The 15522-nt window shown below is 40.4% G+C and overlaps 1 protein-coding gene across 4 annotated transcripts in view; it reads right to left on the bottom strand.

Annotated features, from left to right (window-relative positions):
• The window catches only part of LOC121953414 (formin-1-like), a 66367-nt gene that overhangs the window by 9066 nt on the left and 41779 nt on the right, over window positions 1–15522 (bottom strand). For 2 of the 4 annotated variants that reach the window (XM_042500492.1, XM_042500491.1), the window contains 4 exons: window positions 15406–15465; window positions 15198–15318; window positions 7075–7167; window positions 52–103 (listed from right to left, as the gene is read on the bottom strand). In XM_042500492.1, coding sequence (XP_042356426.1) covers window positions 52–103; window positions 7075–7167; window positions 15198–15318; window positions 15406–15465 — 326 coding nt within the window. The other 2 variants (XM_042500493.1, XM_042500490.1) reach the window with 2 other exon arrangements.

Raw genomic sequence — 15522 nt, 5'->3', positions numbered from 1 at the left:
TCCTAATTTTGAATGTATCTTGGCTTGGGGTTGTTAAATTTGGTCTCCTACCTTCTCTGTGCTGCATTGAGTCGTTCCTCTTCAGCTGAATGCTCCTTTTGAGCTGCAGAAAAAGAAAAAAATATAGGATTAAGATACATCATGGGGCAAATATTGGGGCCTTTGGGTGAACTTATAGATAATCGAATGTTTCTATTGAAAACCACTGAGAAGTGACCTGGCAGCTCCAGAGGGGGCGCTGTGTTCATTAGCCATCAGTTCTCAGTTGAGTAGAAAAGAAGAAGAAGAAGAAGTAGGGCTCTGGGTTGAGATGTCAGTGACACAGCAAGCGTGTTATCCAAGTGACAGTTAAGCACATTGTAAAGTTTGACATGCTCCTGTGTGGTGACGCATGAGAGTGCGAGCCTGTGACGCCCGGGCTGGAGGCGGGAAGCGGTGGTCTGTTTGCAGAGGTGCATTTCTGTGTGTCGACATACATGTGCGTGTTGAAGCAGGGGCGCAGGGTTGAGCAGAGAGGCTTGGGAACTGGAGGCTCCTGTGGACTCCTGCCATGTAAAAGTGTCTAAATGCAAGGCAGATGTGTGCGGCGGGCCAGGCCGAGGTGCAAGAATTTATCTAGGGCCAGAGAGTGCCTGTGATCTCAGATTTATTGCATTTTTCCAGATTCATCCTTTTTTACAATGATGGGGGGACCTTTCCTACTTGAAGATTTAAGAGGGGGAAGTCTCCAAAAAATTGTTCAAAGGCAGGTTTGGGGGTCTTTTGGGAGAAGGTGAGCTTAAGACTCCGACCAACCACCCCTTTTACTTTTACTCTTTTTTTACATGTATGTGGGCAAGGGGGCTGAGTAAACCTAATGAAGGAAGGTTGTGGCCATGTCTGGGATAGACGGAGGAGGGGGGAGAAGAGTAGAGGGGCCGTGACCAATGGCGTTAGTCTCAGTGGGGGTCAGGCTGGCGCCTGAGGTACCCCTCTGGTGCGACTGTGCAGAGGTGGCACTGGAGCCGACAGGCTGAGGGAGAGAGAGAGAGAGAGAGAGAGAGAGAGAGAGAGGGGATGTGTGAAGTTCTTTTCCTCCGCTGCCTGTGTAAACATGAAACCAGTAGTCGCTAACTAGAAAGTTATGAGATGTGCATGCTGAGAGGGACAATAAATTAGGGGTTTTAAAACTCTGACACACTTTTCAAAACCGCTGCTGTACCTAACAGCCAGATAACAAAGAGACGGCGACAGTCTAAGAGGGATGCTGAGGACCTTGAGGATTTCTTCAGTCATCCCTCTCCGTCTCTCCACACCAGTGGTGAAGTACCTGAAAGCCATACTTGAGTAAAAGTACAGATATCTTGCCAGAAAATGACTTTGGTAAAAGTTTAAGTCATCTATTAGAATATTACTGGAGTAAAGGTCTTTAAGAATATGATGCTTACTGTACTTAAGTATTAAAAGCAATTTTATGCTGTTAAATGTACTCAAGTATTGAAAGAAAAAGTAAAAGTAAATGCTGGTGATAAAAAAAAGCAAACCAGAATTCTGAGTTTATTTCTTCATAACATACACCACCTTCAAAATGTAGCATATATTACTCTTGAAGACAAATTAGGTCTTTTTTACAACTTAAAATATTCAAACAACAAAATCTATTTTTTTCCTTCCCTCACAATACTTCATTTGTCTGCCCATTTGCTTACCTGTTTTGTGTAAGTAACTTACTTAATACTTTGAGGTAATGTGGTGGACAAGTACTGATAAAAAGACACGCTCTCTCAATAAACTTTTTAGACTGGGTGCTAAATCCTCAAAAAAGAAAAGATCAGTAGAGCAGTCCAATTTGTAATATTATTATTATTTTTTTAAATATTATTTTTTCGGGGCAGTTTTTCTTAATTTATAGGACAGTTGAAGAGAGACAGGAAAGGTCGGAGAGAGAGAGAGGGGAATGACACGCAGCAAAGGGCCACAGGCCGGACTCCAACCCGGGCCGTCGCAGTAGCCTCAGCCATATGGGGCGTGCACTCTACCTTGTGAGCTAGAGGCCACCCCCAATTTGAGTTTTTAATTTTGCCACACAGATGTTTCGGGGCCAGACGCCTTCCCTCAGCGTGTATTTTGCCAATATACATGCTGAAGAAGGGTGTCTGGCCTGAAATATCCGTGTGGCAAAATTCAAATCCGAATCGTGTAAAAGTACAAATTTATTTTATGTGGTGGAGTAAAAGTGAAAGTTCACAGAAATATAAAAACTCAAGTACAGATACCCTCAAAAAATAGTACTGAAACAAAGTCATAACAATAAGTTATGTTACACCACTGCTCCACACCGACTCTATTTGAACATCTCAAAGACTTCATCAAAAACAGCTTCCTTGGACAGTTGTTATCTGCAGATTCTACTTGGTCTACGTAATTCACGGTCATGTGAACAAGTGGAATTTTGGTTATTGGGGTCTGAGTCACTAACAACAAAGAAAGCCCGAGGATGTGATGATACACATGTATTTCCTGAGGGGAGCCAGCGAAATGAGACTTCCACGAGCCGAGATTAAAAGCAGGAATTTGTTTTCAATTAGTCATGGCTTGTATTCAACACGAAAAATATGCCCGTAAGAGTATCCCCAGAGGTTTCAAAGGGCTCCTTTTAAAAAGTGAAACAAATAGGTGCTTGATTAGATGTTAAAACCACCATGTTTTTTTTAAAAAAATAAGTGTGAAGATAGAGAGAGAAATAAACTATGGAGGGAGGAGGGAAGGACTTGGCTGATAACCTGAAAAAAAAAAAAAACAGTGACGGGACACGCAAAGGAACAGCCTTACAAGAGAACGGACCACTGGATTTCAGGAGGTGTCCCCTGTTAGATCTGGGAGAGATCACACAGGAAAGTTTAAGAGGGCGTTTGGGTTCACCTGCAGGGCCCGCTGTGAGCCTCTCCACAGGCTGGGTTACGGGTCGGTGCTCCTCAGAAACACTCTGTTGATTCACTGGGATACTTTGATCCTCTTGTATAAGGAAGAAGTCAAACTAACAGTTAATACCAATATCTGAAATCATGTGTCAAACACATGCATCCGTGGTCAGCCTCCTTAGCGTTTACCTGGGTGAGAAATTCACTCATTCACCGATGAGTCAGAGTTTAAGAGCCTCAGCCGCTCTTTGATGTGAGGAGCTGTTGCTTTGTTTTGCCTTTTGAAGTCATGGAATCATCACGAAACGATGATTACGTACCGCTCCCTCCCAAAGCACGGGCAACGGCTCGAGGAATTCTGTTTATGAAAGAAAAGGTTTACAAGTATCCCACTGGAAAGTTTATGTTCAAGACGTGCCTTTGCAAATCAATGCTGCTTTGTAGCCAGTGGCAGCCACAGTGGTTATGAAAGCCTCCAAATATTCTGATACTGACCAAAGCTCAGGGGAAGCTTCAGCACTCAGAAGAAGTTAAGGTGGATAAATAATAACTTACACTAAAACAATGTCGTGGCACATTTCCATTACAAGAGTATGTGATCCAAACACATGCTCCGTCAATAACAAACATATTTTCAGGAATTGTACTTCAAACATGGACACAATCTCCCGGTGAGATACCTCATCTGACTCTTTTATGACAGAGTGAGTGTTTTTCACCACTCCCTGCTGCAAGTAATGCAACCAATTAGTCCTTCGGTGTAGTCTGGTCCTTGTGAGATACAGACACACAATTGCTCCATCATGAAAACTTAGTCAAGATGGAGTGACTTGATGCTGATGAACACATGGCACACGTTGCATCAAACCATCAGTCCTTTTAACTTGGAACTATGAAAAATAACTTGTCATATTTGCTGAATCTGTCATTATATTTACATGACACAGATCATCTAGCCTTGTAGTGCCTCTAATGGCTTTACTGCATGTGAATGAAAACAACCAATCAGAGCCAAGTAGCCCCTTATGCAGCTGTCAGTCATGTCAATCACTGTTCATGTGGTCAAACCAGGTAGCTCTGTACAAATATGAAACAAGATTGTGTTACTGCATTACCTATTTTTCACCTCAAATCTTTTTAGAAAGATATTTTAGGGTACTGTTTAGCTGTAAAACTTGTTGTTAAAAGCTTGTTACTTCAGCCAACCATTTCTAACACTGTGGCCAGGCCACAAGCTTTCTCCTTTTACAGCTAAACGGTGCACTGCCTACTTTGACAGTTTTACTGCATAAGAACAATGACTGATATGATTGGTAGCTGTTTTAGAAACTCCTTGGCTCTGACTGGTTGTTTTTGGTTTGCTTTGGTCAACTGTAGCAAATGGCATTAGAAGGAGCAGGCATAGGAGGGACACTATGTTATTTTAATAATAAAATGTACCAACTATAGCTTTAAAGGTTTGTTTCAGCCAAAATTTAAAAACATGATTTGAGATAACTGCCTCTTAGATTTTTGCCCTATATCCAAAAAGAGGATGTGAGCAGGATTTTGTTTGTGGTTTTGACAGAGGGAATCCTGGTTGACTCGTGGTGCTAAATGACTATGGTTGCATATAATACTAATTTATTTTTCCCCGAATGTTTCCTGTCTGCATCTACAGGTTTAACTATGATATAAATCTATATACTGATACAGGCAAAATCCAAAAATAACATTGTTCTTTGTTTGTCCTTTAATATAAAATTTGTCATGCTGCTGTCTTGGCCAGGACTCCCTTAAAAAAAGAGATTATGAATCTCGATTGGACTATTTCTGATTAAATAGAAGTTAAATAAAAATAAAGCTAAAAAAAGAAGAGAAATTCAGCAGGAAAGTTTCACCTAGAACATCAAGAAACAAGTTACCAACCACTCAAAAAAGTCTGTAGATATCGCTGTGTGAAGTTTTCATGGCGTCTTTTTCTTTGGTAGAAAAAGTTCCAATTAAAACAGCTTACTGCGAGCTCTGTGGACATTTTACAGTAGCAGGGACGCTGTGTACCACTGTTAATTTGTGTTAACCAACCCTCTCTTTCCTCATCTAGATCTTTCATTTCCACTTATCTTCTGCTATCTGAGAGCTTCTGTCCATAAGCTGCTATATACAGTATACTTATATGATAATGGCAAATTCATCGAGGAAAAATGGTGTTGGCACAAGACAGGTTATTCTTTAAATGCCTGTATTGTGATATAAGAACGGTTTCTCGTCGTTGGCGCAAAGCTTTCGGGACAGATATTGCAAGCAGGTGGACTCTCAACTTGCCAAGTGACCAGCTTCTGATGCCACATTCACTGTTTATTCAGGCACAACTGAATCCAGCGATGTGTCAGCAGGAGAACGAGATGGAGCCATCTGTGACAAACTCAGACGCCTTAATGGCATTCACGCGGATGCAGAGGAGGGTTTGTGTATAATAAAGCTTTTGTGAAACAAACGTAGAGCAGCATATGGGTGTCTAATGGCTGGCGTGGGCCATCACTTAAATGATAAGTGAGCCATAACTCACGCAAATGTGTACACAGTCACCTTCATTAATGAACCAACTTGAGAAGTTGTGTTTAAATTCTTTGACTCTGCCGCTTGCTTCCTGCAGAACTTAAGTTATGAAGGTTGAAAGAGACCTAAGACATGAAGGGATTCTGTGCGACTTTCTTTGTTTTTCTGTGTTTCCTGGAAGACTCAATTCTTTCCAAAGTTATGATATTTGACAGTATGTTACCAGTTAAATGGCAACTGCTACAGCTATATTATAGGGTGGTAGACCAGTGTCTAGGTCAGAGAGGGGACAGACGTCGGGATGATCAGAGTGTGTCAGGAGAAGTTGTCCTCCTGTCCCGGTGGTCCCCAGGACTGATCCGGCCAGTCTTTACAAGGCCGCAGCCAGAGATGTCCTGCCAGCTTTATGGCAGCCGAGAGTACATGAGAACCGTGTTAGAGGCAATGTGATCCCTTCTACAGGCCTGTAGACTCCTGTCCTCATGCTGTCTTACAGCGCACAGAGACGCCCTCTCCCAGCAAGAGCAAACACACACATACGAAGGGGCAGATTCTGCACCACCCAGCTGACTGTCTGACATGGCAAAAAACATAATTATACCTTCCGCTGTTTAAAGGTCTCATGGGTGAAAACGGGGCTTTTCTATCCCTGAAAGCTGGGTTTCATGACTATCTCCTCGGCTGTAAATCGTCTGTCTAAAAGAATGCTTTATCTTTGAAGGAAACAGGCCAGTGTATGAGCAGGACTGAAGGCAAACATCTCTGATCACGAACTGACAGCAAGAACATGAGTGTGTCATTGTGCAGAGAAGATAACTTAGCTTCCTTGAGACTGTCAATCGTCTCAGGGGTAGAAAAACTTATTTTTGTGATTACAATCAGTAAAAGAGTACTTCCCAGTAGGGGCCGACAGATATTTGTTTTTCAGGGCCGATACCAATACCAATACTGATTATTAACATTTAATGAGACCGATAACCAATATTTGGAGCTGATATGCGTTTACAATAAAAATACAAATCTTTTCAGCAATACTAAGAATTTGAAATATAACAAACTTAAACACAAAACTTTGTTTAAATGCCTTTAGCCAATCTTTAAATAAAACTGAAACACTCAAAATCATATACAGCAAGATCCCAGCAACGTTTTTCATGAAGTCAAGTGAAATTTTAAATTAAAAATGAATCAATAAAAATAGAATGCTGACACTTTCTTTGCACTTTTTAATTAAATAATTTTATCCGTGATCATAAAAATAAAATGCTGACACAGATAATTGGCAAAACGCCAAATATCGGCCCTAATAATTGGCCAGGCCAATAATCTGTCGGCCCCTACTTCACAGGAGTCAGAGATTACGTTCATGTCTATATGGTGGAATACTATATTGTATTAAAGAGGTCTTTTATTTTTTGCTGTCTTTGGTACTAAGGGGTTGTTTTTGTACTTTATGTTTCTATATCATGCACATCAATTCCTGTATGCATGAGGATTTTCCAAAAAAAAACTTGTTGGAGAGAAAAACTGACACACATTTATAACTAGCAAACCATGCGTGGAGCATGTGGAGCAGTGTTTTCATGGTGTTTCCATGTCTTAAGTTTTGCCACAGATAAAAAAAGTCTCAACTCACCAGCAGAAATAAAACCCTCCATCTTCTCCTTGAAAGGCTGGAGGTGTTCCTCCGACGAGTTAGAGCACACCTTCTGCACGTCCTTCTCACAAACTGGTGAAGAGAGCAGGGAGGAGAAAAGAGGGAAATGAATGATATGAACATTTTTTCCGAATAGGAAATGGAGAAAAAGAGAAAAGAATTAGAGCTGAGTCATTTCGGGATATAAAACATAAAAAACTAAGAAAACTAATTTGGAACATGGTGCCAAAAAACAATGGAGTTAGTTTCATCAAAATATGATGAGGAGCAAGACAAGATCACTTGAAACAAGCTCGGGCTATCACTAACGGCTGTTGACTGAAGTAAAAAAAAAAAAAAAAAACTAAAATATCAAACTTTATATCTTAATCCCAAAAAACAAAGTTTTTTAGTTACATACTCTAATTATTTTCTCTTTCTTTAAATGTCTCATTTCTTGTTTGTAAAGTGTACTGAGACAAATGTGTAATTTACACTTAAAAACATACTTACTGACTAACCATAATCATTTATTTAACCTTATTTAACCAGGTTGGTCCTACTGAAATTAAGAATCTCCTTTTCAAGGTAAACCTGGCCAAGAAGTCAGCAGTGAAAAAGACAAAATTGCAGACACAGACAAAATACAATTAACAAGCACCTAAATAAGCATTAAAAGAGAACTATTTATCAGTCAAAAGGGAATTTTCTGGGGGACATTTGTACAACCAGGCAGGCTAAGGACAACGACATTCTATAGAATCTGCTTCTAACTCTTTCATTTTAGATTTAAAGACATTTAGCGACACCAGCTCCTTGACTTTCAAGTCAATTTGCAACAAATTCCAGGCTGAGGGTTCAGAATACCCAAAAGCACTTTTCTTAATTTCTGTCCGAACATTTGGGACCGAGAGTATAAAGAGGTCCTGAGAGCGCAGTGAGTACTGTCTGGTACTTAAAAGCCACAATGAAAAGTCACACACTTTCCTTGTTACATGAACAGAAAATGACAACAGAAATTGAGAGGAGACAAAACTATGTGTAACAGAGGGATGGAAAAGGAATCTGCGGCTGTTTCTGATGTCCAACTATTGTATTCTGGAAAGGTGTAGTCAAAGGCAAGTTTCCACTGTTTACTCTGCACTCAGACCTGTCCGTCCATGTGAGCACGGCAGATGTGTTTGCTGTTTGCGGATGGGTTTTGTGCCAAATGACCCAACTCGCACGAGGAAACAGTTGTGTGTGAGTGTGTTTCAGCTGCACCTTCTCCATTTCCTCTCCACTGTAATCCTTACTATACACACAGAGGCCTGGTAAAGAAGAACTTTGGCACATACCACCAACCTGTAAGTCATTAATGGCTGCAATAAATACCTTGACTTGCTTATGACTGCATAGCATAACAGCTCCGCAACACAACAAGAGCATTAACAAGTCTGGCCCGCTGTCTCATTTGACTGCGTTCGTTGCTGTTAGATCCGAGTTTGGCTCTCATATGTCTGCACGTGGAGCCGCTGCACCTGCGGCTCGGTGAACTCAGTCTATTACATCTTTTATTTATTGGCTGTCTTAATAAATCAGGCAGGAAACACAACGTCTGCACATTAAAATTGAGGAGTAATGATATGCAGCCTCACAGTCTGGATTCCAGAGCACTTCTTAAATTCATTGATAGTGAGAGATGGCAGCGATCAAAATAGAAAACAGCAACCATGCAAACACAACAACATATCCTGTATGGACAAACCGCGTTTCCTTACAAGAAATCCCCCAACTCAAAAGGACCCCATTAAAACAGTGTTCAAAACAGCAAGTCTACAATTTAGAGGCGGCCCTCTTCCAAATGTGGTCCAGACAGCAGAGGCCGCAAGAAGGAAACCCACAAAAACACAGCAGCTGTAAAGAATAAAAACCAAAAGCTCCGGTTTAAGGGACTGTCTCAAAGAGATGATACATTTCTTTTAGAGCAGTGAATTTATAAAGGATTGTCCTGCAAGTATCAGGACAGATTGAAGACCTTAGAAGTTAGAGGGCCTTTTTCTGTAATATTAAAAATTCTTTATTGGTCACAAATGAAGCCAAAGTGTGTGTTAATGGAGCAGTGAATGTTAATGTGTTGCTGTTTTCCACAAACAGTCCCACAAACTTTGATGGGACAAATGAAGAGAAATCAGAGTCAGCGAAAGAGAAAGTTCTTGTGATGTTAAAATATGTTTTACGCCTTACATGTTTTTCAAATATATATATTTGTTAAGTATTTAGAAAAATGTTTGTATTAAGGTAATTGTCATGCATTGTTCCTGCTTCAATAGACTGCACCAATGTGGAGAAAATAAAATGATGTGAAAAAAGTACCACTTATTCATGTAGGCTCACTATACTTTGTTTGGAGTGTCATTTATTTCATGTATTTTTGAAAGTTTAGGCCAAGCCTGTAATTTCAACTAAATGGCATATAAGTCCTATTAAAAAGGTTAGTAACAAAAAAGGAGTCCTTGAATCCATCCAAAACACCCTCTGACTACTAAAGCTGTAACTTAAGATAACTTAAATAATCAATGAAGCAGTTGCACTTACATTTGACATTAAAACTACATCCTTTGACATTAAAGTAAAAGTGTTTTTCATTTTTTGTCTTTATAGAAAAAAGTTAAAATTTAAAGGAAGAAAATACGTCTAGAAAAAAAGAACACCTTAAACAAACATTACTACTAACATTTACAGTAAACATACTGTATATATAAGTAATGTTTTAAGACGCATAACTTTAATGCATAAAAAGATCTCGATAGTTAATAGTAGCATGATTAGACATAATATAATTATTGCCATGCCATCACCTTTTATGTGAAATAATCTGAAAAGTAAAATAAATGGCAAAAGTGAGTGGGATTTTGTCTCTCGTAATTAAGTTAGAAATAAACAGCATTTATATTTTGGCTAATCAAGCTAAATTCTGCATATCTAGCATTCATATTTTGAGCAAAATAACATATGTGCATTAAACGTTCATGCTTAGGTTACAATATAACATAAGCAAATTATAGAATGTCTTTTTCAAATCAAGTATAAGTATCTAATAATAGTCTATATCCCTACTTTCTCTAATTTTATCTAATTTTTTTAACAGATTCCTCTTCTCTGTTTGTGACCATTCAGGAAAACACAGCTGATTTTCCAGTTTTACAACCACGACTACACCACAGTGTGGCCCCTCAGCTGGTGGCACAGTTTGTCCCATCAGCCTCTCTGTCCACAGAGGACTAGTGTCCCACCGCAGACAGACAGGATCATGATGGGAGCCACCGCACCGATCTTTAAAACCCCTCCACTGTTGCTACGAGGGGAAAACAGATGAGATCACAGGCAGTGGACTCAGCGTCTTTGCAACTGGGGAGGTAATGTATTCTCCATCAAGACATCACTGAACAGAAGAGAGATCTGTGAATCTCTGTATGGCTAAAAGCAATTTGTAAAACCAGCATCCATCAACAGATGTCAAAACAAAAACAATGGACATTTCCTGAGCCAGATTTGTGCTTTCAGGTGCAATCACATCGAAAGCCACAGGTACAGTATACTAGGCTCGGGCGGTATTACAATAATACGGCTTACCATGGTATTTAGAAATCCCAAAGGTATGTTTTTCAATACCATCATATAGAGGCGCTCCTTTTTCTATCAAACTCATTGTATGTAGTGCACAGCATGCACCATCAGAGCTCAGTCTCTATGGGTGGAACAGGCAGTTGAGCTAAAAGACACCATGACATCTAGTGGTGGAGCGATAAGTTACAGGACTGTATACAGCCGGCGACCAGCAACAGCAGAGACTGTGAGGAATTACGGCATGTTTTTACATCCAACTCGATGATTGTTGAAACAGTGGACTTACTAATTAGATTACTAACAAGAACCGCACTTCTACCGTCACATATTGTATACCTCTGTGAAATCTAGGAAGGTATGAAATATTACATACTGCCCAATTCGACGGTACATCACACTGTGGAAATACACAGACTGAATCAGAGCTGGTATCCTGAGGCACTCAAGCAAAACAACCATCTATTTCTCCAGAGGAATCATTGCCTAATCCATCATATCCAAACTGGAGAGTGTCGACCAGCTATTGTGTAATACATGACAACAGCTGTGGGTAAACAGGGTGGTGCGGTGGTGCAGTAAACGGGAAGGAAAACAAACAAAAGGACTAGACTTCTGCTCCAGGATTTACCCTGTGCGGTTTAAAAAAAAAAAAAAAGTGTGACGTTGATGTCGATATGATTTAACCACAGCCCCCACTGCAGCTACCAGGAAATCACAGCACACCAAGACAATGCAAAACTGTGTGTTAGAGAAAATGCTTAAACAGTGGATGGGGAGCCTGCGGAACACCACAGGATGAGGTAACAAACTGTGAGATGAATGTTTCTGTCTCAGAAACGCCCCACCACCTCCCATCTCTGTAGCTCTGGATTATTATTAAAAGTAAACACTGAGAATCCTACAGTACACCGGTGAGAAACACATTATAACACACAGGTGATTCATTTTTCTTTGCAGTTTAAAAAAAAAAAAAGTTGACCCAAAGTTCAGACCGATTTAATAATTCATTTTTCCAGTTTTACAAATACCTATATCAGATTGTGAAACTTATTTTTGCAAGTACTTATAAAACCAATATATAAAACCTATAAAACCTTTCAGACGCCTTTCGCAAGTATTTAAACCTTTGAACCCTGAACAAATTGATGCGATCTCTTTCAAAAACATGTGTAATAAGGCAATGAGCACCTTGGTAAGAAATGTTCCACAAATTGCAAAAAAAAAAAAATAGTAGATTGACAAAATTAATTATTTGTAAAAAGCTAGGGAAAAAATCTAGAGAAAAAGGGAAAAATTAGGAAACAATGTGTAAAAGGGAAAAGGGAAAAGGGAAAAAAATCTTTGGAAAACGTCTAGGACAAAAAAAAAAAACAAAGTGAAAAACAATATTTACAATTATCATTACATATAATTACATATTTAAAATTATGTTACAGAATTATTTTTGGGGGGATTTTTCCAGGTCATTTCCTTCTTTGTTTGTTTTTGATTTGTAATTATTTTTAAAACTAATTTTAAGGTCATTTTCATTTACTTTTTCATAGATCTTGCACATTTTTGAGTCATTTGTTCTTCTCAATGCCTTCTCCCCATGTTTATGAAAGAAAGCAAGCCCATTTGAAACCCTTGGAAACCTATAGTACAGAGCTCTATCCCCCATATATTCTAGTTATTTATACCTGTAAAGTGAAATTATCTCACTGATCCTGAATAATCTCTCCAATTCCAGCAGGCTGTCAGACTTCCAGCTCCCTTTTCTATGGGACGTCCCCTGGCAGTGAGGCCAGCCAGGAGACTGCCTCTGCAGGGAAAGGTAAGACACTGTCTCCATTTCCCACTCCTCGTAAATCAACCTGTATCCATCAAACTATAGCCAGTCTGTTAAATTTTTGTGAGAGAACATTGTGCTGACAGGTAGATGCATGAGGCAGGATTTAGAACAGTAGGTGGAGCATTAACTCTTGTTAAAATTTGGATGCAGGGAGCATCAAAATCACTCTGGTGCTGCCTCATGACAGAATACTAGGATTAGTCAGTGCAATATTTATCCTTAATCATCAAACATGCACATGCTCGCTCAAAGGGTACAGATTGGGGGAGGGGGTATCATGTACTGGTACTGTGGAGAAGATTTATCATTAAATAAAAATGTAGTGAATTTTGGAAATGACTACATCTATCTTTTTTCTACAATTTTGATTTTTGGACTTCACAAGACTCTTGGGAATGTTTGGATCACACAAACTGGAAACAATCCGTCACCATTGGAATATAATTCTACAAAGAGTATAATACTAATAATAGTTATATTTATCTGCCACTATGCAGAAATACAGGGATTGAACAGAATGAATAAACATGCAAAAACTGATTTAGAGGATTTAAAGATTTAGAATTCAAATGTAAACTTTATGAATCACGCTTCAAAGCTTGTAACTTTTTCATACAGCCCTAATGAATTTACAAGCCATGTTCAAACAAATCAGTTAACCTAAAATACACCACATTTAGCATTACATTTGCCTTGATGGTTCAGACGAGCAGTGACTGTACCTCAGCGTGCTGACTTCACACACGCTGTTCTGTGCGGAGCCTCTGTCGTAAAACAGACCTCAGGCTAAAAGCCCTGCCTGAACCTGACATTAAAGGCCATTTAAAATCAGGACACTGTCTGATTTGCTACAGTGATGAATGCCTAACCCGGGCCAGGCCTTCTGTGAAACACTAAACTCCCCTGAGCGGCAAATGAGCTCTGACTGTTTCTTTTTATTTGATCCTATTTCATTCGGTAGCGTCCCTGCCTCTCTGTCCCGTCCAATTATGCAGCAGTTAAAGAGATCTTTATGTTGGTACACTCTGGTCTGAAAATTCAACTTTATGTTTGATTATTAACTCCTTGTGAAACAGCTGAAGTTGTACAGGATTTTAAAGATAAAAGTAATGTTTGGGTGATGTGCTCCGAAGCTAATTGCACTGAAATACATGATTTGAGACAGAAACAGAAAGTATTTGTCTTTATGGAAGCTAAGAGTCCTACAGTAGGTTTGGGTCCTCCTCGTGGCCTCCCACTCATCCCTCTCCCCCTGAGAGGAGCACACAGAGAGGTCATCACCCTCTCCCCAAACAGGAAGCCCCATCAAAAGAGGATCATGTTTCTGCACAAGCCAGTGAAGGAGAGGGCAGCCAAGCGGACGGGGAGTCGCTTCTGAGCATCACTGATGACTGCACACACGCAGCAAAAATGTCATTACTTCTACAAACACACTCCTGCGCTAATGTGAATACAGTGAGCTCAGATATGTATGAGATGGACACCTGTTGATGTTGGAGGAGCTATGAGGAGGCTAGCGCCGAGTCTCCTGACCTTTGACCCAAGCCTGGAGGGCAAGACATCGCTGACCACTGCAGTCGCCACCTCAGGATCAGGTGAGGGCCAGGCGGCCTGGCTCGTCTCAGTCCAGCAGATCGAGTAAACCAGCGTGTGATTCAGCCTCTTAGTGTCAGACACAATTCACAATGTGGTTGGAAGTGATCTGTGTTAGCATTATAATTAAGACCACTTGCTTTCTTTAGGCTGGTTTATAATAGCCAGGCATAAATATTTATTCCTGGCGGCTGGAGAGGATAAAAATGGTAGGAGTCAGAGGTGGAGCTCGCCAAACATCTACAATCCAACACTCACCCTGTGATGCTAATACCCCCGAGGACTACTGTGCCAGACTGCGCTGCAGCAGAGATCAAATACGAGGGCCCTTGTGTTGCATTTATTGTCTTCAGGTCTTCCATTTTTCCTAATAAATGAGTGACAGCTTGAGGTGGGTCTGGGTACTTTAGTAGACTCTTTGTATTTTTCCCCCGGGTCAGAGAGGAGAGGGCTTTAACAGCGATCTAAAAAACGTAGCGGAGAGCTGCGGAGCATATCTAATTGCTTTCATATGCCATATTATTGGTTGATTTAAATAACCACAGACACCAGGGGCACTGGGGGGCATCGCCTTTAACCTCCGCATGGCCCTGGCCAAGACTGACTGACTGACTGGCTGGCTGGCTGGCTGGGTTACTGAGTGACTCAGCTCCCACGACACTTTGAGTATCAAAATGTATTTATCTACCCACCAGTTATCATTCTGATGCTTCGTCAGTGAGCTAGAATTTGCTTTTTGGATTTTACTTCTGCTCTGGAACAAAGAAATGTAGATGCCTCTCTGTCATTGGGGCTGTGGTGGTGTTATGATGACACGGCTGTTAGGAGATACAATGTCTGGAAACTTGGAAAAGCTGCCTCTGGCCATCCAATGTCCTGAATACACCCACAAACCTCTCTGCAGGGAGCAGGAAGAGTCCATGGGATGTTGCATTTACATCCAAACTGCTTTGGTGAGAGATGGTACTGTATACAATTACCCTGACTGATTTACAATGAAACAAATGTGACCTCAGCAATAACATGCAATGTGATGTGTGGTTTACCCACACTGAAAATGAATGCAGTTGTACAATAGAGCATGTCCTACCAGTCAGATCTCTCTTCAGCTTCCTGATGTCTTTGGTGAGGTCGTCAAACTTAACCTGACCAGCCTGGAAGAAATCCTGAGGCTCCGGCATCGGGAACACACTTTTCTCTGTGCCGGCATGCTGGAACAGCGGATCAAACATAACAGTGTTGAGAGACAGATGCTTTAAAAGTGTAATATTGTGTGAATATGTTTGACGGTGCCTTACATTGTCAAAATTACGCAGGTAGTATGAAACCACATATTCCACCAGGTTGATACGATTGTCCTGAGGAAGAAATGACAATTATACTTTACGTTACATGTTAAAATATCTTTGCGATCT

This window comes from Plectropomus leopardus, chromosome 14 (genome assembly GCF_008729295.1).
Source record: "Plectropomus leopardus isolate mb chromosome 14, YSFRI_Pleo_2.0, whole genome shotgun sequence".
NCBI classification, from domain to species: Eukaryota; Metazoa; Chordata; class Actinopteri; order Perciformes; family Serranidae; genus Plectropomus; species Plectropomus leopardus.
The sequence above is the reverse complement of the archived record's forward strand: the minus strand, read 5'-3'. Positions and strand labels throughout refer to the sequence as shown.